Source organism: Pieris brassicae, chromosome 10 (genome assembly GCF_905147105.1).
Source record: "Pieris brassicae chromosome 10, ilPieBrab1.1, whole genome shotgun sequence".
In the NCBI taxonomy this organism is placed as follows: domain Eukaryota; kingdom Metazoa; phylum Arthropoda; class Insecta; order Lepidoptera; family Pieridae; genus Pieris; species Pieris brassicae.
Window position 1 is genome coordinate 13,627,389 of NC_059674.1, and position 24,914 is coordinate 13,652,302.

Sequence of the window (24,914 nt, forward strand, 5' to 3'; positions counted from 1 at the left end):
TTGCAGTTATATTTTTATATGTAACTACTATATTATTTTATTATTAATTTCCAAACGTCCAGCGTTCTAAGGTGACATTAAAAGTGTAGACCCTTACACAAAAGATATTCCTTAAACCAAAAAAACAAATTTTGAACAAATATTTCAACTTGTGCCCAATTACGCGAAACGTAATGAATTTAACTACTAACTATGTCGAAAGAATTATAACTACGACCATGAACTTGATATAACAATGGAACAATGCCATTGTGAAGGCAGGATTCTGCCTCAACTCGAAAACTATTTGAATTTTGACTTATTGTGTTGTTAGCAAGTTTATTCCAGTTTATGTATGGTCAAGTATTGTTTGCAAATAATTTGCTCGACATTCGAGTTTTGAAAGCTTTGAGCCAATAGGTACAAAAGAGAGAGATGGAGCTGGAAACTAACTTTAAAAATATTGCAATTCTATATGTTTTATAAGCAATTATTTTAACAAGATTTAGACTTTAGTATATAAAAGATATTTCATTAAGTTCAACAAGTATATTTTATAATAAAAATATTGGAAAAAGATAGACTCAGACGGTGATTCCGTGTATTGGACGTTATTGATTTATAGATTGTATTGTTGGGCTATATCAAATTTTGGATTTATTTTGTAACTTCGTAAAGGGTGAGTTTTCTTAAATATTATTTTGGGTTTAGATTTTGTTTTTAGAGTTATGTGAAATGTTTTGTTTTTCTGCTTTGGGAAACACTCTGAAATAAGATGTCCAATTAGGGTATTAAAAAAAAGTTGTGATAAATACGATTTAGTGGAATAGTCCATTCTTTATTCATATAAATAAATTTTAAGATTTAGTTTAGTTTTATTTGAGTTATTGTTTAAGTTTGTTGTACTTTTGTAGTTCTTTTCTTTCTTTTTCTATTCTTTACTACTTTTTTAATTTAATTATATTCGAATTCCATAATAAGTTAATCGGTTAGCTTAAAATACTTTTGAATGTACTAATTTGGCTTAAGAATGCCGTGTACGTAATTTTGACTACAATCACAGATGATTATGTAAAAGCGTAGTAATTTTACTTGATTTATGGTCTTAGAAGGTAGACATTAGTGTGCTAATGACACAATCTTAATAACTTAATAAATATATAAAGTAAGCATAAAGCAGAAGAGTAAATATTTCTGGAACCTTTATTTTAAAATTACTAAATTATTTTCGCAAGGAAAACTCATAGGGCATGACATAGACTATCACAAATTGTAATTAATGTAATGAACCTTCCGCGGAAATAAAAAACAATCTCCCCAGAGATACTACACCGTATAACATACAACGCTAATGAAATGTATCGACTTTCATTACTTTGTTGGGGTGGTACCCGAGAAAGATCTCGATATGTTACCTAATAAAATGTATCAAGCCTGTGTTACAAAACGATTTTTTAAAAAGGTAATAATAACTTCTAATATGTATGTATGTTATGTAATAATGCGTATATTTCAGTGTTAAGATCCTTGCGAAAATAATTAAGTAATTATAAAATAATAGTTGCAGAAATAATAACTCTTATGTTGTTTGTTTAGTCTATATATTTATTCAGTTAATAAGATTGTGTCATTAGCAAACTAATGTCTACCTTCTAAGACTATATATCAATTAAATTACACTTTTATATATATGTGGTATGTTTTATATATAGTTAAAATTACGTACACGGCATGCTTAAGAGAAATTAGCACATTAAAAAGCATTTTTAGCTATCCAATTAACTTGTAATTATTATGAGGCATATCAATGTTTATTCCTTTCTTTTTGAAATGTACTATAATTATGTAGGTTTGACGCTTTTTATATTTCCATAACATATATGAATAATATATTCTTAATTTGAAATCGCTATATAATTTACGGCGTAGTGCTCAATATCTACATAGACTTCTGTTCAGTATATAAGGATAAAATGTTGTAATTCGACCTGATGACTGGAACGCAATTTGTTTATAAACTACTCAAAAGGACTACGCAAAAGTCGAGCTTCGGCAGACATATACAGCTGGACTTCCATCCCAACTATTATTGACTGTCCAAATTATCAATTATCTATTAAACAGATCATATAGTGCATTCTTGTTTTGGTACTTAGCTAAATGGAGACTTGTTATATTATTAATTACATGCCCTACATAAGACAAACAAGACAAAACTGTTTGAATAACTGTAGTCGTTAAAAATACGGTAAAAGTTAATGTGCCATACTCACTTGAAAAATATTAAAAAGCACATTTCAAACTGTTTGTAGGTGTTCCATTTAAAGTTGGCCGTGTTGCGTGTATGCCATTTCATCACGCTTATAGAATTATGGCATTCAAGAATATGTACCGCCTAAGTGGATCTTAAATTGTAGGATGTAAAATACAAGAATTAAAAAAGTTCGGATAACGTTTACGTTCTTCAATCGCTTTTAGGTTAAAAAGGCGTTCCAAATTTGAATATGTTCTTAATAAATTCAAATTAGGTATAGCTGAGCATTCATATAATTAATACACAAAGGTTAAAATTTGTTGAGGATTATAAAGCCGATTAACAATAATTATTGTTTATTGGTAATTTATAAAGCTAAACAAACAGCTTTTCTTTATAAATATTTATTTACTATGGTGAACGACCAACGAACCGAACCTTTTTGTACCTGTATTTAATTATTACACTATCGGGTGTCTTAAAAATTGTTGGGTATGTAATATATGTCTTTATATTTATTACATTTGATTTTTTTTATTGTCATTTGTCTATCTTAATATGTCATTGATTTTTTGAATTTATTTTTGTATTATTAATTAAATTGCACACACTTTACAATTATTTTTTTACTTTAATTAGGGCCTGGAACAGATCGCTCAGTAGTGAGGCCGTTGCACCGTTTTCCTAATTTTATTCTTAATATATTATTTTTCTTGTTCAATAAAGTGTAAATGAATATTTTACTTGCATACCAAAACACCATAAAACCGTTACGGTTATGAAGTATATTTTCAACTATTATGTATGAATAGGTAAATTTTTGTGCCCGCCAGAGGCAAATTAGGGTTACTAAGAGGGAATTTTTGAGCATTAACATCGATAATGTACAACCCTTGTCAATATGACAGCGACTCGCGACGGGTCATTGAAGCCCATTATGGCAAGAATAGATGGATTTAGTTGTCCATTTTTAAAGCAATTTGACTCTCCCTCATTTTTTATGCTTTATTTCTTGGAGAAAGCTGTTTAGTCTCTTGTATAATATAGGGATGGATTTGTATGGAACTTTTGCCACCTGGAAAGAGGAGTGAGTAGTGGGGGGGGGAGATTTGTTATACTTATGCTTGTGATTTTCTAGCTTAAGGTCGTGTGTACAAACTCACAATTGAGATTGATTTAGGTTGCAATTGACACTTCAGTTGTATCATCTCGTTTAGTGAGTAATGGTAAATAAACAAAAATGCTTATAAATAAGAAATTTTATTTCAAAATGATTAAAAAATACATTTTTAAGCTAACAAGACTGTAATGAAAACTGTTTATTATTTGTACGAAAACAGGTTGTTAAATTTAATTAAGAAGTATTCGTTACTTTTACTACTTTATCAAACTTTTATTTTTAAATTTCGCCAAAATAAATGTCAGTCTTACTAAGGGAAGCGTAAATATAAGTGACAAGAAGGTCTACTCGGGTACCTAAGGTAATTTCAGTACATAAGTGAGAATAAGTAATGACATTACGAACTTTCCAAATCTATTTTAGTTATTACATTAAAAATCGACTATAGTATCCGTTCATCTCCTTCAGTTATATGAAGGTAAACCAAACACGGACCGTTAGTTATAACAGTAAAATAATATTAATACATTGTTTTTAATAAGATACCTATATATACATTATTAGGTCCATACAATTTATTGAAACTGAAACATCGGAACTAAACAGTTAATATTACTACTCTAATCTAAAACAATGATTAATAATCTGTATTCACCTTTATAGGAAACGAATGAATACTATGTTAAATCTATCCGTGAACACAATCACATGTTATGACAACATCAATCTAAAAAAAATTCTACATAACAATGGTTCGTTTTATTTTAATACAAATACACTAAATCATGTTCATTATTTATTTATTTCGTACTCCTACTGCTAACTTAAATTATATACATATAAAAAAAACATATATTAAATATATCAGCCCTCCCAACTTCTGTCTACTAGGCTCATTCTGATATGTATCTTTATTGTCCTTTTGAACTGGTTAAACGCGCTAATATCACGAATTTTAAACGATAATTGATTAAATAATTGCACACCCTCATACTTAATAGACTTCTTCAAATAATTTGAACGCGTCTTCGGCAAGATATACAAACTCGCTCGATGAGTATTGCGTGTAGTGGTGTCTGTTTTTTTTTAAATGATACAGCTGCTATAAACAAATAGTTGCTTAATCGTCATAATATTAAATACATTTAACTAAGTTATACCTCATTTGACTATATATTGTAATTATACCGATTGAGATAGATTTTGCATAATAAGGATAATTGAAACACACTTATGATTCACAATTCTATTGGGCAATCTACTAAATTAATGAGTATTCAAATATTTCTACCGCAGCATCATACGTGCTTAAATCTAAGACAATTTATTTTCATTTACCCTGTAAAAAGTTACAAGGCATTAAGGAAAATCAATGGAATCTTTGTTCGAATACATTTCCTAATTTCAAGGGTCAGAAAGGGAAAAGGAAAAAATTCGTCATCTTACATTCTGTAACGAGTTCTAACAAAAACAGAATGTAATGACCAAGTTCGTCGTGACTGGGAAATGATGTTCGATTTCTACTCAACTTACTTTTATTCAACATGGATTAATTCTAATAATTTTGATTAGCTTTTGGTTGGGTAAAAATTGTTTACGTTAATAAAATAAAAGGTTATCTAGGTTTCTGTGGCTTAGCTTGAATTCCCAGGTTCTGCATAAGTTAACAGTTATAGTAGGAACCTGACCATATGTAACTTTAAAAAGCCAATGATACGTAGTGTGCAGTTTCGTCCTTATTGGGGGTTTATTTTATTAATCAGCATATTTCGGGTGAGTCGCGTTTCAAAAGACTTAATTTTCAGGCAGTGGCTGACTACGAAAGCACTCAAAACATCGAGTTACGTAAATTTAATGAAATTGCTTTATTTGTATGTTTAAATAAATAATTTCTTTCAGTTGCCTGCTCTACCGTTACCGTGACGAAATGCCAAGCTGCACTGAGGACTCTGCAAGCCTTTCCGTTCTTCAAGCCGACCTGCCTCTGTCGAGAACCGAACGTTGATCCTGAATGTAACTCTTTCCGCGACTTTCTGTTTGACCATCCCTGCGTTTTTGTTATGAAGAAGGGTAAGATTTAAAATAAATTAAGGGAATATGTACGCAAAACATTGAATTGTAGATAATAAATTAATATATGAAAAGTTATTTAAAAAAATAACTTTCGACAAATTTCAGCCGCATAAAAATGATTGTATATCTATAATTTAACTTCTAATTCGAATAGCAAATTAAATAATCATATAACTAACCGTTAAGTGGTCTCTGACTAAGTAAAATTACTTAATTTAATTAATTTATGGTGGTATATTTAATAGTTTTGTAAAAATAGATACATATCGTTGATATTTATCTAGAGATAGGATATCAAATACGTTTTCTATAAAGAAGCGATCTTAATTAATTACAACAATTTATAAAGATCATGAAAATTTAACAAATTGTTTCAGAGAAAGACCCATACCCAGTGGAAACTTTACCAACCTGCACCTATGCACTGAGTGTCTGCCACAATGAAAAACCATGCTCGGTCCTCTTTGACCGGTTCAAGAACGCCTGCAAGGCCAGGGATGGAGAATGTCGTATGGAGGATAGGTATCCACTCTTATTCTATACATTTAGAATATTTAAGGTACACCCAAAGCCTATTTATATACTTTACTTTTTTTGTACTAATTAAGTTTTGCCTATAAGAAAAAATGTTTTATTTATTTATTTATTAAAGCTTACCACATCATACATTGTACTTAATCTACTGCATATTTTATATAATCTTTGATCTAAAATGTATGACAATTGAAGTAAAAATAAGTGTTTAAAAAAAGAAATTAAAAAATACAATTATAACATATAATACAAAAACAAAGTAATCAGCAAAACAGCGAATTAGGTTCGATGTAGGCACCTAACAACGCTTTCTCTAAAACTGATCAGCCCACTACCGGCTCAGCTCAGATAAGCACTATTCAATCCGTTAAAATCGCGAAGAATTCGAAGTTTTATTTAACTAATAACTTTAGTTAAACTGTATTGTTTGGTTAATTTAATATTACTATATATGTTGTATGTATAGAACTCCTTTAATAAGTGAAAGCGTGATATTTTTTGGATGTTATAATATATATTATTAACTCAACTACGAACAAATTATTGTAATACCAAGACAAGATTATCAAGAGATTACAATGTTCCACCTACACTAGTCCTGTAGGTATATGTACAGTATACGCGTTTCTTTTTTAGAGTCCAAAAACATAAAAATGTACCAAATTTTACATAAGTAGATGATTTTCCATGAATTCAGATGAATTAATTCAAACATATATCTTTTTAAGTACATATTGAAGTAATGAAATCTTGTTAGAATAAATTTATTGTCAAACTTGCAAAACCGCTGATATTTCGAATAACTTTGACAGTTCGAACTCCCACATAATTTTTCGTAACCAATAAGGCGGCAAATGCCAAAGGTTTTTGAATTTCGAACTTAGCCTACGTTATGGTTTAAGTTCGATCAATCATAAGTTAATGTAACTTTCAAAGAATTGCCAAACCAATCTTTAGATTTCTTAGAAGTTTTTTATAAATGTATATCTTGAACTATATCAATTATTCAAACCGAAACAATATGAGCTAATATATTTTCCTTTTGAAAGTAAAAGATATTTTAATTAGAGTACGACCATGAAATATTATTTATATTTTAATGTAGTCGCAATAGAGGCTAAAGCCTGAAGTGGCCATTCAGCATTTAAAACAAGCGCCGAAAGCCAAAATATGATGGTCTATGATTTATCTTTTTACATAACCATAAATTCTTATTGATACGTACAAATGAGTATTTTAGTTAATGTAGGTACATAATATTTAGGATTACAAGAGATGATTTTTTCAGTTACATTACGACTTCAATAATTAGAGGTAGGATTAAAAATAACAAAAACAATTGTCTACTTCAATTTAGAAAAAAAAACCACGTAAAAGTTCTCTTATTAAAGTGTCTAAACCCAAAATATGTCAACCCCAAAGTATGTATATGTGTATGATATAATAGTTACTTTGACGCGTAAAAGTTATTTATGTGTATTCTATCCCCCATAGCCATAAACGCTTCTAAATAGTAAGCTAACGATTACATATTTTTTACTTTAAATGAATTTTAACCAAACCTCAAGTTTCACAAGATGGCGGCTGTATTGCATTATACCTATATTTGTTAAATTAAGATTACTACAATTATTTGTAGTAGGCAACTTGAAATGTCATGGATACACGATATACAATTTTATTTATGGTAAAAATTTAGGCAGTTGACCAAAAATATAATATAGGAATGATAACAAAAAGATAATAGTTGGTTGATAGCGGATCAATTAAGAGATGTTACGCAATTTTGTCGGTAAGGAGGTGATTGTTAACCTGACTGTAGTCTTGATAGACATCTATTATGGTACTTCTTGTCTTCCAATTTATGTTCTCATTTAAGCAAGTCCTTCTGAAATAGTTATTAAAATGAATTAACGATTTCAAATCTTCACAACGTTTTTAGAAGAGAAGCCTTTTACTGGAAGACCTTTCTAATTATCGTTTTATTGAATTTAAATACGTAAATTATATAAAGAGATAAAGTTTGTGAATTTATTTGTCGGAAGTAATCTTAGTTAAACCGAGTTCTTCTAAATTATTTCGGATGGGTCAAGTGACGTACCTTTAACCCTCCTTGAAAAACGTGAAGTCATCAGTTTGACCTGTAGTTATAATTTTGAAATTTGATAACATTTGAGCATGATGATCTATTTACGCTTTCACTAAAGATATAGCCGAGTCTTTTACTATCGTTACCATTTTTTTTAGATGTAATTACCATTGTTACTAAGGTAACAAACACGGCACTTTACCCCGCTTAATAAGACTTCTCGTGTTTTGTTTATCGATATCAGCCAGTAACAAGCACAGATTATATATATCTTGAACTCATAACTACCCCCTTTACAAGCACACAGTATGTGTATGCCCATAATAAAAGACGTAATAACGATTTATGACTGTCGGTTGAACGCGATGTAGTTAGTATAATAGCACTATTGCAAATTTATAGTGAAATATGATGTTCTCATTACCACTTAAATATACTAAAAAGGAACGAGTAATTTGATCATATTTACTGATATTTTGACTAAAAATTCTCGTTCCTTAAATTCTGGCTCAATAATCACAGACTTCTAAATACTAATAGGAGGTGGTTAATTTGTATTTTCACGCTTAGTTTCTCCGTTTGTAATGCTATTGATTGAGATGTCAAAAGTTTCACAGACACGAAGTGAATTAAATGAGGTCAGATTAGCTTAGAATATTTTAAGATAATTACTCAAATGTCTCATAAAAGCTAATATACTTTTTAGTGCTATTATATAACTTTATCGCTAACACTTATGACGATAATTTTATTAAAAAAAAAACAAAAGACGAAACGCGTGTGCTTATTGTGCTGGAACGGAATGACCGCGTTTACTACTCACAATGAGCCATTAACGCCATTTTTGTTGGGCCCGTCATTTCACCTTTCGTTTATCAGAATTCACCCACTGATTCATTTGGCAAAAGAAATGAAAACTAAGTATCAATAATAATTCCTATGCAAAGCTGAATCATTAAATTCCAGGGAATCTTGCCGTGAAGCCTGGGCAGGTTTACGTCTTTCCCCTCTCTTCGGATGCATCTGCCCCAACACCCACATGAAGAAACGTTGTGACCGCATCTTTGCTGTTGTAAACCACAACCCGTGTGTTGGTGAGTACGCACCCTTAGCTTTCCGCAATGTGATGAGTGAGATAATATTTCGGAACCCATACCAATATTTTAAACGTAACAATTGTCTGATGACAATACAAGGTGTCAATATTATAATCTGCTTAATATTACGTGTTAAACGCCGCAGGGTTACGGAACAATAATTTAAGACTACCACTTTGTGGAGCCCACTGCCCACTGAAGTATTTCTGAACCAATTCGAGTTAGGGTCCTTCAAGAAAAGAGCCTACCAATTCTTAAAAGGTCGGCAACGTACTCGTGACCCTTTAACTGTGTCCATGGGCACACACAATTTAGAGAAGGTATCACTTCAACACCGGTTGAGTCCCCTGCCTGTTCTATAAAAAAGTTTTCAGTTATTTACATCTACAGATCTGATATAAAGTCTACTCATATCGTAATTACAGAAACATAAATCTTTACGGAGCTACTGCTTTTTAGAACTTATTTTCACTGCATTTTTATCAATTTCTATATTGTTAATGCGACAGTTCTAACAATTAAACCAGTTCCTAAATATATGATTTGATTGAGTCCTTATTATGTAGATTACTATCATTTTCAAGAAAACCAAGAACATTATTTTCGAAAAACACATGTTAATTTCCCCACTTTGTAGAATGATAGAATGTTTCAAATTAAGGCTCAATGTCTTATCACAATAGTTGTTGCAATATAATTCTTAAGACTATAAAAAATCAAATATAAAGTCCTTATATAAATCAATTCGGGCCTTGCATGCCTCTCCATAGTCAAGAATAAAGTACCAATTAAAATGGTTTTTGTCGCGTGACAACAAGACGTTTTATTTCTTAGTCAGCAACAAAACATGTAAGTTAGCATGATACTGGTCATACTAAATACTGGGTAAAGTGTTGTCGATCGACGCAGTCATTTGCGCTTAAATTAACGCAATTTTGCGCATGGCATCACGTTAAAAGAAATTATTTAATGGCAATCATTACTATACGTCATATTTCAATCTCACTTGCTTCATTCTGTTACTTTGATGAATAGACAAGGCTAAATCTATATAAACAATTTACTACACGTTTTTACTCCTGGAATCTTTTTATTCAAAAAGTTAGGATCGTAAGCGAAACCAATTGATATGGCAAGTATTTGTAATTAGGTTATTAAAAAAATAGTTATGAGAGTTTTTCAATGATGATTAATATATATGTGAAATAGGTTTTTGAAGCAATATATTTTTGGCTGAACAGTGAGGCAAGACTTGTATGAAATAAATGGCTCGTTCCACTTCGAATTGACATCAAGTATTTCCGAACCGATAAGTTGAATGACTTAGGGGCCGTCAAATAACTAATTTTAAAAGACCGGCAACGCACTCGTGAGCTCTATGGCATTGAGAGGGTCCATGGGCAGTATCACTTTATATCAGGTGAGCCTTGCTCCTGTTCTATAAAAAAAACCTTGATTATAACCCTATAATAACTACAGAAAATTTAATAGTTTATCAGTTGAAGATAAACATTCAACTTATTGATTTTTGTCGTTAAAATGTTACGGGGGTACACCAACTAATATGTTAGGAAGTCTATAGTCCAGCCCCTCTACAGAAATTTATAATACAAAACCGTTCTGAAACCAGAGTTACGCCATCAACTTATTAAAGTAAATTAAATTATGTTGGAGAGTAAGAAAAAAGACTTAACCAGCAAGTCTACCAAAACAGATAAATAATACCAAAACAGTTGCTAAGGTGACTATTAAAGTCTGATTAGAAACCGTTTAAACATAGAAAAACTTTAAAATGTCTACCCGAGGGAAGTATTAATCCGAAGTGGTCGATTTCTAGCCAGCGGCTTCAACTTTCAATCTAGACCGAGTCGTTTAATTCCATAAATCGATGGCTCGCCTTTGTTTGTTCTTATAGGAAATGAAATTGAATTTCAACTGCAATGAGTAAATGTGTGGTATCATATGAACCGATACAAACAGAATTATCTATGGTACATAGAATCACTACTAGCAACCATTTATTTTCTCTGAGTTGTACATTTATTTAAATATGTTACAATTATTAAACTACGTATTTTAATAAAATTAATTAATGACTCTGCGTACTACTGTAAATGGAGTATTTTGGCGTGTCTTACTCGATCCATTTAACGTGAATATGTATTATAAAATATAATTTTATGTAAGAACTTCATATACGTTCTAAGTACGTGAAATATGTTTATATAGAAGCCCCTTTAAGTATTTAAGATTTATGGTGCATACACATGATACACAAATGGTATTTAAGCTAAATTAAAACACCCCAGTAGGGCTACAACCTTTTTGGTCACGGCCTCAGATTTCTGTATCGGTCTCGTGATCGCTTGTTTTTTTTCTAATAGACAAGTACGTGGACGGCCGTCTGTGCCTGACAGACGCCGTTAACTTTTTAAATCTAAGATATGCTGGTTTCCTCACGTTTTCCTTCGCCAACCGCACAGCTGGGGTTCGAACCTACCTCTGGGATGATAGTCGCAAACTTAAGTCGAAGCCAGTAGGTCCGGCCCGGTTTTTGTGTAATGTAAATAATATAATGGTTAGAAATTGTAATATAACAATTGTCATATAGAATAGGTTTTTAATCACCACATATTCATATATAATAACGTAATTACAATATTAACCTCGAAGGTAAATATTAAATCCACACAGAAGTAAGCAATATTACTGAAGCAGGGCGTTATTTGAGAAACTTTGAAATCCGAGAGAAGGATTAGTTGGCTTACCTCAAATATAAATAGAAACCGTAATTTAAATCCCGCGGTAATCTTTAAAATTGAAAACGGAATTTGCTCTCGAAGAAAGAGGAATACAATGCGTAATTTTTGTACACATAAGAAAGAAAGTAATTTGTTTGTCAATAGATACTTTTAGTTATTAGTTCTTAGTTCACGTTAAGTTTCAACTTTAAAAAAATATTACCTTTAGTCTCTATACTTGGCGTATGTGTCCGGTACAGAAGGCCTAAGAACATGGCTGAGATCTGCCCAAATAAATAAGGATATCTTTGGTTTTAAGATTTGAAATAAAATAAATATTTGTAAAAACTCTGTAAACATATTTTTAAATACTTAGGAAATTTAATTGATAAAGGGAATAACTTTGTTTAAAATTTTATCTTTAACATCTGAAGCGCTAAAGAGGATGAGGGCTAACAAAAATAAAATAGTACGAAATATATCAAAGAAACCTTTTTTTCAACCCAATCAATTTGTAATAAGAACATAAAATATTCAACAGGCAAATTTTACCTTTTTTCAATAACATAATAAATAGCATTTATCTCCACAAGATTATTACACTCAGCGCGTCTCAACCCTAAATCAAGATCAGAAAAAATCTGATCACTAACCAGAAAAGGAAAAATAATTAAAGAAAACTGAAACAGAGTTATATCACCAATGGTTTTAAAATAACTAAACCATTCCTTAGTTCTTCAGCTGTATGTCATTAAATGGATGTACGATTTGATTTTCAATTTGATTAATCACCTTATCAATTATTCTCTACGAATAACATCAATCGAATAATCTAAAAATCAAAAAGCAATACAAAAGAAACAATGGGACGGAAATCCATTCAGCCCTCCTTTGTGTTAAGGGCACTTTGAGCTCGGTCTACAGAAGTAAACCTTTTGAAGAATACTTTGACACCGATTTTTCGCCCCCTGATTGAGGTTATAGCGGTTCAATACTCAATATTCAGTATTAGGGTAATACGAAAATTAAGCTGGTCTACACATTAAGTGTTGTAATTAATCGATGGTACGATTTCTGGTAATTGTTTTTGATCGGAAACAAAGCGACGTAAGTAAAATCGTCAATTATAATCAGTCAATCAATGATCTGAAACCTTTATTTTAGTTGCGTAATCTATTTAATCTCTGTTTTCTATATATTATATCTTCATCTCTATGAAGGGGCAATAGGAAAATTGATCACATGAAAAATAGCCTCAATGCTCATTTGTTCATACCGTGAGAATCTCAGTTGGAAGCATAAGACAATAAATTATTATTATTTTTATTATTATAAGAAGCTGACACTGTCACGGGACACTTTTTGCTATTATTATTTATATTACATCATCCCCAAGTGTTATTTTTTTAGGAATTTAATATTTTGATTAATAATTATTAAAAATTATTAATATTAGATAGTTAAAGAACATATGACTATAAAAAATAAGTGATACTGGCATTTAAAACTTTATTATTAAGCTTAAAGGGGACACTTTTAACTCTGTTATTACGGCTTATAAGTCACAACGTCTGAAAAACAATGAGTATCGTCCGTGTTGTTTTGTACGTGAGAACGTACACAACTGTTAGACAATTTGTCTCCTATACTCCAGGACTTGGAATTGAAAAATGTCTCAAATGATGTCACTAGTAATGTATGGCGTAATAAAAAAACTTCAATTGTATTCTTATATTGTAATATATTGTGAGAATATTTATTTAACTTAAATAAATCAAAAACAGTAGTTCGAGAAGATCGCTGTCAATTGGTTAAATCTCTTGTATCTATAACTAATCTATAACTATAAATAAACAATACTTCTATTTAACATAACTTTAATGTTATGCCTGTCAAGTACAACGACATTCTAAATAAAATATATAGAAAGGTATTTTTATCGAGCAAATATTTGCTTGAAAATCTGCGAATCGCATGTCATCGCGCTCGATTTTTGTTATGAAAGGATTTCAATGGTTGATAAATCTCCCGACAATATTATCTCACTCAAAATAGAAAGTTATGATATATAGCTTTAAGTGTTAACTTAATGGCAATGCTTAGGTACCTACACTTGTGACCTAATGTACACAAACAATTAATGGTTTACCAGTTTCACTCGTTGTGAATAAAACGTGACCAAGACGAATGCCTTGTGGGATCCCAAACATAGACTCCCTACACTGTTTAAACAAAACATGATATGAATTATTTAAGTGCATTACTGTGTGCCTTTATTTTGTATATTTAATGCATAACATTACAACTAATGAAACTAAGAACAAACCACAAACATATACACTTCACCAAAAGCTTCAAGAGTTCTAGACTCAAACAAAATAGTTGTCAACGTGTTATATTAGTTTTGTTTTGTACCCTTTTGTTCTGTTCATGTTTACTTTACTTTATCTGCCTATTAATTTCCACACTGTTAGATGCCTAGGCCTAGGAATAAAGTTAGATCACTAATTTACCACACAAGGCTGTAAACGTTTTTGTTTCACGGACACTGAGCTTCTTTTTAGTGTACTCCTGACCTCACACACCGTACAAATGCCCGCAGTTACCTCAACTCTTGGCTTCACACCTTCGGCCTTCGGTGATGGTCTGCGCCTGCTACTGATAGAGCATTGTCGGGGCGGCGTATAATATCCTTACTCTTATCTAACTTTTCACAAGAATACTCTTAAGGGAGATTAATGAAACAATAATTCAAGCACACGATCCGTTAAGTGTATTCTGAGTGCGGCTCGGCACGGGGGCGGTCAGTGGTTGTTGGTAACGTGGTTATGGGGCAGCGGCGGCTGGGGGCGATTGTCCACCGGCGGTGAGGGCGCTGTTCGAACCGAGGAAGCCTGCGGCAAGAGCGCCACCGCTGACGCGGTACGCAGCTCCTGACGGTACCATCCTGCTTCTCACCGAGAACGGCACGAGGCTGATGACGCGTGCCGCCGCTGCAAGCCTGCTTCGCGCTGCCCTCCTCTCCCCGCGCCCCCCTCGGCCCCGTCACGGTAATCCGCCGCCGCACCTCTCTCTATGTGTCTATCGGATTCCGTCGCCTCTTGCACTGCACGCTTCGCTATGCTTCGTAAGGTAGGAGCGCAAGTGAACCACTGCAGTCCATTCGTCGAATCATTGTGCAATTATGCTTTTACAAAGTCTAGGTACGGTACGAGGCGGGTAGAGTATGAATTCACAAAAAATTCGTCTATAAAGTAATTTTACTTAATCATCGTAATCGACACATCATATACATAAACTTGTCACAAATATTGTTTCATGAAGTTTAGTAGTAGGTCATTATGAGAACCATTGTTCTATAGAATAGGTATTTAAAAACGGAATGTGTTTTATACATTGTCCCTAAATAAAAAAATCAGTTAGTCTGATACATTTAAATAAAAGACATACGTAGTGAAATATTTTTGCTCTCAGGAAAAATGAACCCGCTCCTACTTTATGCCCGCATGCTTTCGGTACTGCTACTTTCCTCTACTCCTTAATTTTAAACCACTTTAGACTTTCAACTGGATGGAATGAGCCAATTAATCCAATTAACGCGTCCGCTTTGAGAGTCTAATTTGTGTTTCCAGATTTCAGTATTAGCATGTTGCATGTCTGCATCTCCTATTTCTACGATCTCTATGGTTACTGCGCGGCATAGATTTGCTTTGACGACAGTTCTATAAAGTCGTAAAGAGCTTTGCTAATATATCCAAAATTTGATCGTTCGTGGTTTTAATTTTTGTCCTTTGTATCATACGTTTTGGATATCGTTGTTTGTTTGTCGTTTTTGATTTAGTAGGGGTTTTTTATATGTCAGACCGGCCCTACGCGATCGCCTTAGTCATTAGAGTCTCGCGGTATGGCTCGGTCAACGCTTACCTCAGCTAAGCGAGTCGGGTTCAATTCCAGTAAAGCTGATGTCGGACGGACGAAACGCAAATCGGAACGCAACAGGTGTGACGTCATGGATTGGCGGTATGTCGATTACCCAAGATGGCAACCTAATCGCCCCGGACAAAATTATGAGTCACGTACACCGATTCGCAAGCCCTCACTACAAACCGCATGGGCATTACCATCGGTGGACTCATGAGCCAGGGGGGAGCGAAGACCCACTTTACGCAACCAAGACAGTCTACGGACCAGGATATATTGATGAAAACCGTATGTATTATGTTCACTGATAGAGAACTAGACTAGTATAAGGAGAGTAGTCAACGGTATTGTTATGATTACAATGAGGTACACTTACAAATACTTAACCATAGATATCGTAACAACATTTAGCGAAGTTTGTACAGTTAGAACATCATCAACACGGACTGGCACAGGAACTCATGTCATTACCACCATTCCTGAACCTGATTAGTCTTGTAGATGTAAGGTAGTACGGGTAAAGCTTTGCGTAGAACTAAAACCATAGAGCGAGTCAGACCAAATACGACTGTATACGAGCGCTTCTAAAACAACTCCGCGAAGCTTTGCAACAATCCTAGCTACTCATGGATAACGATTATTCCCCTTTAAATATAAGTCCGGTAAGTTAAAAGGTATTAAAATGATTGAAGGCAACACATAAGCATGGTATATCGAGTTTTGCTTGCAATCAAAAGATTTTTCACATGATCATAAGCAAATCATATAACACGATTTCATGATTCCACCAATTTATAAATTACTTTTAAACAATATTACCTATCGCATGTAGTAATGTTTGAACACTATATTATATTTATATTATCACCTGATCCAAATATTGTTTTTAGTTTACCGTATTTTCGTTACTATAAGTAATTATTTTGACAACATTATAATTTCTCCCAAATATCAACATGTATGGCACAGCACACAAAATGTTTAATCACACACTACTACGGATAATAGATAAGTAAAATTAATAAACACTTAATATAAATTAAAATAAGAAAAACTAGCGTTAACATAAATAAGTGGTAAAAGAAACGACACAAGACGTTGTGAATACTAAACCGTGTAATACACCTACAGAGCGAATTGGAAAGGAAAACGGTAAAGCAGGTGATGATAAGGCGGCTCTCCAATCAACATGTCACACAGCCCTGGACACTTGTATTAAGGACACCGAATGTGTGGCAGCCCTAACGCCGGTACTGCAGAAGTGCCATTCAACCGATTGTGATCGGGAAGGGTGCATGGGAGCTTTAAGGCACTTCTACCGCAAGCCAGGAGTGCATTGGAATACAGAAATCGCATTTTGTTTGTGCAAGTAAGTTTTCATACATTTCGTCAGCCTATGTAATTTTTGATTCGTAAATAAAAGTACCGTTCAGCTCATCTAATTAAAATATTAATGTTAAAAAGAAATTTACTACAACTTTTTGTTTTTTAACTGAAGTAAAATCTTAGATATAACCTACCTAAACTTTGATCACAGAAGCAAAATGAACTAAGGCTACGAAAAAATTTACATTTCATTTTTAAATTCAGAGTATGGCCCTTATTATTTTGTGTTGTTATGTTTGTTTGTATTTTAAAATTGTCTTCACACATACCATTCTCTATATATAGTAAAATCATAACCTACACACAATGGAAACTTAATAGACGTCTTTGAGTGCTACTGTTAAACATTAACGATATGCGTCAAAGTTACACATATTTGTATTAAGTTCAAGATTTTCTTGCGAAAACTAATTAAATCGAACTGATATTTACCCTTAAGAAGTTGGTAGAAGTTCGTATGTTATTGGAGAAGTAAGTGGTCAAACAATGTGATTGAATAACTTTTTGATTAATATTATTGAACTGTATTGACTTGCGGGGAATAAAGCTTACAAAGTTTACCTTTCATCTTGAGACTTAGGTTTTCGTTAAACTGCAGATAACGCAGTACATAACTTTGTCGAGAAGAGAGAGAAATACTTCCGTACTTTCTACTTATCAGATTCTTACCTCATTGTATGAGAATTAATCAGTAAAGAACAATGTAATTCTCTAATCTACGCAAGCCTACATATAAGCTACCTAAAAAAAAGTATTTTCTTCGATCAACGTTTTTTATCCCCCAGAGGCCATTCTTCCTCTTTAATCACTTTCTAAAAAACATAACTTTCACTAACGATTCAATTTTTTATACATTCACTAACAATCTTAAGCAATATCTTCTCAACCTGCCCTACTGTTATGTAGAAATTATATATTTATATTATATATTATTTTTTAACAAAACATCCATTTTTATAATGTAAAATAACGTGTTCTGTTTCTTTCTTTTCATTCTTTCATAGGAAAACTGACAACAAAGAGGACTCTTGTATGAACGCCCAAGAGCGGCTTCATCCATCGTGTGCCCAGCGGCCCCCAGTGGGATCTCCGCTACCTGCCTGCCATACTCTTGCCCATACCTGTCGCGAGGACCCTGAATGCAGGTAAGAAGGCACTACTAATCAAATGCATTGCAACTATACAAAGTGTACGACTACATATTTGCGTGTTGTTCCCACGAGAATGTAGTGTGCTCCTATTTCACCATGCCTCCTGCTGATAGAGGAAATCTTTGTTTTTGTTTATTTTATAATTATTAATTACTTAAGATGTCATGTGGAACATGGTGTAATGGTTGCAGCTCCGTACAACTTTGTGTAAAACGAAACCTTGGCGATTAAAAAGAGTGGCGGAGAGTTTATTGACAGTTCTTCTCTTCCGTTCTACGCCCTTGATTTAACCTTGAGAATAAAATTAGAAGAATTTTATATACATTTCTGTTTTTTGACGTTCATAAATGTGCATTGTGTTACCTATCTGAATTAATGATTTCAAATTGAATTGTCGTCTCATGGAACTGTTTGTTATATGATTAAAATGTAGGTCAAACTACTCATATTAAAAGCTCCATTATAACAAAATAGTCATTGAAGTGACGAGAGAGCCTATTATTGTGCAATGTGCATACATGTTACATGATGCTGTAGTAATCGTAAACTGTAAATTTTACATGATTGATACATTTTATAATATTGAAACGAGTTTTTATTACCAGGGTTACTTTGAGGGTTGTTTCATATTTTCAGTCTTGTGGGGTTGAAATAATGGTATCGCTTGGAATTGAATCCAGGCTTTATTTATATACTTTAGTTCATAATGGTGTAAGAGAATCATAATAAATATTACCATTACCAAAATATCTAATTAACGTAGTTCATGTATGATACGGGAACATTAGTGAATGACGTAATGTAATTCGATATTAGTGCTTACGGCATAGGCTTACGGTATTCTAGGTTCGAATTTTCTAGGTCACTAAATTTAGGTCTCTAAATCACAACGGTTGAGTTATGAGGGGCTAATATAGTCTATAAATCTAGCAAAATTATGACAGTCAAAATTTATAGATACTAAAGATTTTTAAGAGCCCGCATTAGCCTACATCTATATATTAGACTATATTAGTAACTCATATGTGTATTAGAAAGTACTGTACTTATATTACGCCCTTGAGCTAAAAAAGAGCAGACCCTGCAGACCCTGAGCCAGCTCAGGGTCTGCTTACACCATACACTAGGTTTTTCATTCGATTTTCAAATTTCGAATGAAAAATGTCTTCACGCTGTCTAGGAGATAAAAAACAATACCAGTTTTGATAACTTTTTAACATATTTACACCAAAACAAAACTCTAGTTAATTTCGTTTAGCGATCGGAAATAGTCGAGTATTCCAAATAGATTTGTCACACAGCTGGCACGAATGCAATCAGCGGTAATGGGATATATTCTGAAAGCTATATCCAATAGGCATGTTAACCGAATCGATTGACCGTGCGAATTTACCAAATTGAATAGGACGCAGTGTCTATCACTGTGAAAACATAAACGGAAATAGCAGTTACTTTAAGAATGAAAAGCGAGCCAGGTTTAAACCCATGACGTACATGCGTACACCATTCATGACTTATTTACTTTGACTTAATGTTCTAAAACCCCTAGATGCAGGTCTTGATCGCAGACTTTACCTCGTATCGCTCGCTCCAAGTCTATCCGGCTCTCATCTGCAACTGTACAAAGCTAGTTTTTCTTGGACCGTCCACTGATCCGCTTTCTTTACGGGTTCCATACAAACGAGCGTATAGTCTATCATTTCTAATTGGCATTATCTTTGCCTTAGCTAGAATATTACTTGCACAGAAATTAGACATTATTATATTAACCTAATTGTGATAAATTACACTTGGTAGTATTTTAGTCAGCCAATATAAAATACATAAAATTACTAAAAGATCCTAAAATTTTTGACGTGTTTCATGGTCCTCTGGCCTCGGTTAAGAGTAGAATTAGGAGACAGTACCGATTCAGTTTATTATTTTACTAGTGTTTTAAATTTTTTAATATTACTGTATTTTGAACTTGATTTTACTGGTCGTTTTCATCTATGGACGTCAGTTTGTTTGTTGTATCATGCGTGTTTCCAAATTTTGTGGTCGAAAAAATAAAAATAAAGTATTTTTATAAAATTAAAAATATAAACATACATGGATAGCAGTTTCTTATTCACGATTAACTATTATATTTCTTCACAGTTTGTTGTATTCAAATATCACAGTATAACAGTTCAAATAGCAGATGGTCATCCCTAATCGTGATCAACATTGCGTTTATATCACGTAGTTGAATAACGGTGAATACGTTTTTAAGCCAATTTGCTACGTTTCATTAGGACGTCTCTTGACAATTTGCCAAAGGAAAATCAAATAGTGTTGCAATACGTAAACGGTTTGATTTGGACAAATACTGGAATTTTATTTTGCTCTCTCAATGGCTTTCTATCTTAGATGCATTTTAGAATAGCTAATTCTGAAGTTGTGCTACATGTAAACTGCGTGAATTGTGATAATACACACGAACGTGTTCTGTAACTTTCAGTAGCGTTATCACAACATCAACATTAATGTTAAGTTTTTGTAACTCGCGAGCCAAGGGCGATATCAGCACTACCTAAATAAAAAATTACACAGTACCGGCTTTTGCCATTTTATTTTTTAATTCTAATCTAATCTAAAGTTACTTTAAAATGTCTACAAATATGTTTCTATACTCTTTATATACACGCTCACACTCTGCAGCAATAAAAAAAATTATAGTGACATTGGAAGAGCGAGGTTTCTAAACACAAGTACCTATCCTTTCATTACAACTGCCATGGAATTACTCTACAACTGAGCTCCATAAATGTGTTGTAATAAAAAAAAATGTTCATATAAAAACATTTGGTAATTTAAGTTGACTGGTGTTTGACAAAACGCGTCCATTATGAAGTTTCTGAAAAACTAAAGTCATTTAAATAAACAAAAGTTCGTTAATTACCTACGTCAGGCCTACTACACACTTGACACTCATAAAAACGTTTGATAACCACGAAAGATTTATAAAGCAAGTATGAAGCCTGTCGCGTGATTAAACAATCATATTTCATAAATTTTGCATATTTGTACTTTGAAATATCAAACCTGCGACACCAGCCAACAATTGGAGATAATCACGTTGAGTAACGATAGAATAATACAAACTTCCCTTTTGCTGGGTTTTTTTCACTCACTTATAATTGTAAAAAATTACAAGGAATCACCGTATTTGTCTTATTCTTTGATAATATAAATAAACCGCTTCTATGAGATTAGGTTAACTTAACTTTATTGGCCATAAGATCGTTGTGTCATTCAAAATTCGAGTTATGAAGGTTTATTTTTTTAAATTGGTAGCCCAAAATATCAATAAGATAGATGTATAATTGCTCTTTGTAATACTATCTGTAATCTGTTCGAAGGTTACAGGAATCCAAACGTGATCTGTAAGTAAAAAAAGTTGGAACATTACATATTTTGCCTTAAACCATGTTTGAATCATAACAGGATTTTACGCCTCAAAACATCTTATGTGTACTAGGACTAAGCCGCGACTTAAGCGAGGATAAAAAGGTTGTACGACATTATTCGAGCATTTATCTGGCTGCAGGGGATTTTCGGTACGTTACACAAATTGCCGATTCATAACTAAGAATTTTAAGGGTTTGGAATTGTCTATCTCTATAACGACTACTCCAGATTTTCTGAATACAAATCAAGCCTAAACCTGTACTTATCAGTTAGTACTTTGACGCCTATCCGATAGTAATTTATAGGTAGTCGGATATAATTTGATATTATGAAGATTGAACGTATTCGGAAAGTAATAATCAAAATATATATTTCCAATTTGATGGCACTCAAATAGTAGTTTCAAGGTGTGCCGATGGTATTTTGAAAAGCCCTTTTATACTGCTATATAGCCTAACAATCGTGCTACCACTCATGTAAGAATGTATATATGACACCGATGAGAATGTATATATAATTGTCAGTAATTTAATGCTAGCCTGAGAAAAGTGTAAAGTGTATTTGGCATATTGTATATACAGTTTCATAAAAAATTCTGAAGTAATCTAAAACTAGATAAAAAAGAATACCTTTTGCTAACATTAAAGTTGTAGGCATCAGTGATACTATAATTACGTAATCGAGCAATAAAGCAATTTGAGTTCAAACATTCACTGCGAAAATGAATGCTGAATTTCCGTGTAGATACGATCTCTGTTATTTATTCGTTGCATTTTGTTTGTTTTAATCATCGTAATTTGTTTTGATAATTAAATTGAAAGTGGAGGTTTGTTTTTATATCAACAATTATATGTGGTAGTCAGTTGTATTTAGCATATTGTATACATTTTAGGTCTGATATAACATATGTTTAGAATCTTTGATTGGGGTCTTGATCTACAAGAAATTATACGTTTGTTTACTACTGTTGTTCCTTATAAGCGTAGTAATATTTCGTTTGTGATACCTATATAAAAAAACAACACTACATCGTCAATTCCCAGAAACAAATACCTGAAGATTACCTGTAAAGCATGTATAAAAATAATTCATTAATAAGTCAATGGCCCTACAACCTTTTTAGGTCTGGGCCTCAGATTTCTGTATCTTTTTGGTGATCATTTGTTAATCGAATGGGCAAGTAGCAACCTCAGGGATGCGAGGCGCACTCTGAAGCCACTAGACCAACTTTGCTCTGTAGAGCATGTATAACCATTCATAACTTGGTTTTTTTTAGAATAGCCAGTTTTCTGACGACGTTTGCCTTCACTGTAGGAGCAAGGGCTAATAGCTTACATGGAAATAAACATCAATTGGTCCACCAATTAACCGTGATTCCAACGCACGACCTACAATGACAGTCGCAGTCTATTCGAGTCAAGTCTTTATTTATATTGAAGTTGTATTACAAAGTTCATATAATCTTCCTTGTAAAAGTTATTAACTATACAAAATTTAGACAAATAAGAATAAAATACTTTCGATTCATTCAGAATGCGTCTGGAGAACTACGAACAATGGTGTGCTGTGGATGCCGTGACTCAGGGATGCGCCGGTTCTCCAGCAGCTTGCCGCGCTGCCGTTGTAGCTGTTCTTGGTACTCAACTAAGAGCCGCCTGCGCATGTCGCGGGACTGATTTCGCACAACTCTATGACTGTCTCGGTTGGCAGAGACTGCTGTGGCTTAATCCCTGTGTTGGTAAGTGCGGATAGAAATACTATGTTGTTTTACGTTGAAGAAGTTCCTGAATATTTCCTCCAACCTGACAGTCAAACCTCTGGCTGACCACTTCCGAAGACTCCAGTGGCTTAGGTCGAAAAGTATATATCCTTAGTGGCCGGAATAACTTCGTTTACGCGTTTCAGGGCATGACTTTATCCCAGTAATTCGTAGCCGTAGATAGTAGGTGTACGCTTCAGTACTCCCCCCTGAAGTCCGGAGGCCGATTAAGCTGTTTGAAAGAGGATGCTTCTTTCCGGTGCCAGGTTGTCTGAGATTCCAGTGAATTCGAACCGGATATCGCATAATTTGCAGTGGGTCGGAATTTGCTGTGTGCGAGGATAACGCAGGTTACTCCAGTGTTTTGTTCTAATCGTGGTTGAATTGGTTGGTGCTAGTGAATAGTTGAATCTACTGGCTGGCTGTGACTTCCCACTGCTGGTGACTAATGAAAGAGGAGTGATGACGTCATACTTCCCAGTGTTCAGAAGTGGGCTGTACTTCTGCATGGTCACCAATGTGGAGTTAGGACGTCATCGCAATGATTTGTAGCTAAAGCTTATAGTTATTGTTACAAACATTTCCCTTTTTTAGAAAATACCAACAAAAGCAATTAAGTAACGATTATGTAAATAATATAACGTGACTATATATCAGTTTCCGCACGAATTTCCTTTACCACATTAATTAATGAACAAAATGCAATAATTATCAATATATTACAGTTGAATCTCAAAGCGACTACCACGTAAAAACCTATGGCCCTCTGCTAATAACAACTCCCTTCGACAACGGAATCCGATACATAACGGTTGCACCGGAACCAGCAATTCACCACCGCACAACAACCCACCACCATCGTCACACGACTCAGCATGGTACTTCGGACCATGTATCGAAGCCTGAAGTACTACAAGTAATTATTTTTCTATAAGAATATGTAGAATAGTTTTCACTGTTTGTTTCTATACCCTCTCCCTCACCATGATGATTATGCCCGAAACATTCCTTGAGTTCTTAAAGAAGTTTTTATGTGTATTAAAACACAAGACAATATCGTTTATTTATTAATATTAGCAGAGGAAAATATAATAAAAGACATATTTAATACAAAAATGTTACGCTTCGGTGGCTTAGTTATGAAAACATAGTGTTAGTAGTATTACTAATTCTTAAAAGGCCGGCAACGCACTCGCGAGCCCTCTGGCATTAAGTGTCTATGGGCGGCATCAGGTGAGCCTCAAGCCTGTTTGCACCCTGTTCTAAAAAAATAGTATATTATAAACTAATATTCGTTCGATACTCGTTACTTGTACTTAAATATTTATATAATTCCAATAAAATATATAATTATTTCAGTACAAATTATACCTATCCC

At 33.3% G+C, this 24,914-nt stretch overlaps 1 protein-coding gene across 5 annotated transcripts in view; it reads left to right on the forward strand.

Annotated features, from left to right (window-relative positions):
- LOC123715790 overlaps nucleotides 1-24,914 on the forward strand; it is a 121,495-nt gene that overhangs the window by 92,704 nt on the left and 3,877 nt on the right. For 2 of the 5 annotated variants that reach the window (XM_045671094.1, XM_045671095.1), the window contains exons 3-9: nucleotides 5,253-5,423; nucleotides 5,804-5,948; nucleotides 9,016-9,143; nucleotides 16,940-17,177; nucleotides 18,199-18,339; nucleotides 23,310-23,515; nucleotides 24,262-24,452. In XM_045671094.1, the coding sequence (XP_045527050.1) occupies nucleotides 5,253-5,423; nucleotides 5,804-5,948; nucleotides 9,016-9,143; nucleotides 16,940-17,177; nucleotides 18,199-18,339; nucleotides 23,310-23,515; nucleotides 24,262-24,452 (1,220 nt within the window). Of the gene's footprint in view, nucleotides 1-585; nucleotides 659-5,252; nucleotides 5,424-5,803; nucleotides 5,949-9,015; nucleotides 9,144-14,547; nucleotides 14,938-15,816; nucleotides 16,097-16,939; nucleotides 17,178-18,198; nucleotides 18,340-23,309; nucleotides 23,516-24,261; nucleotides 24,453-24,914 lie in introns of those variants that run through there. The other 3 variants (XM_045671096.1, XM_045671098.1, XM_045671097.1) reach the window with 3 other exon arrangements.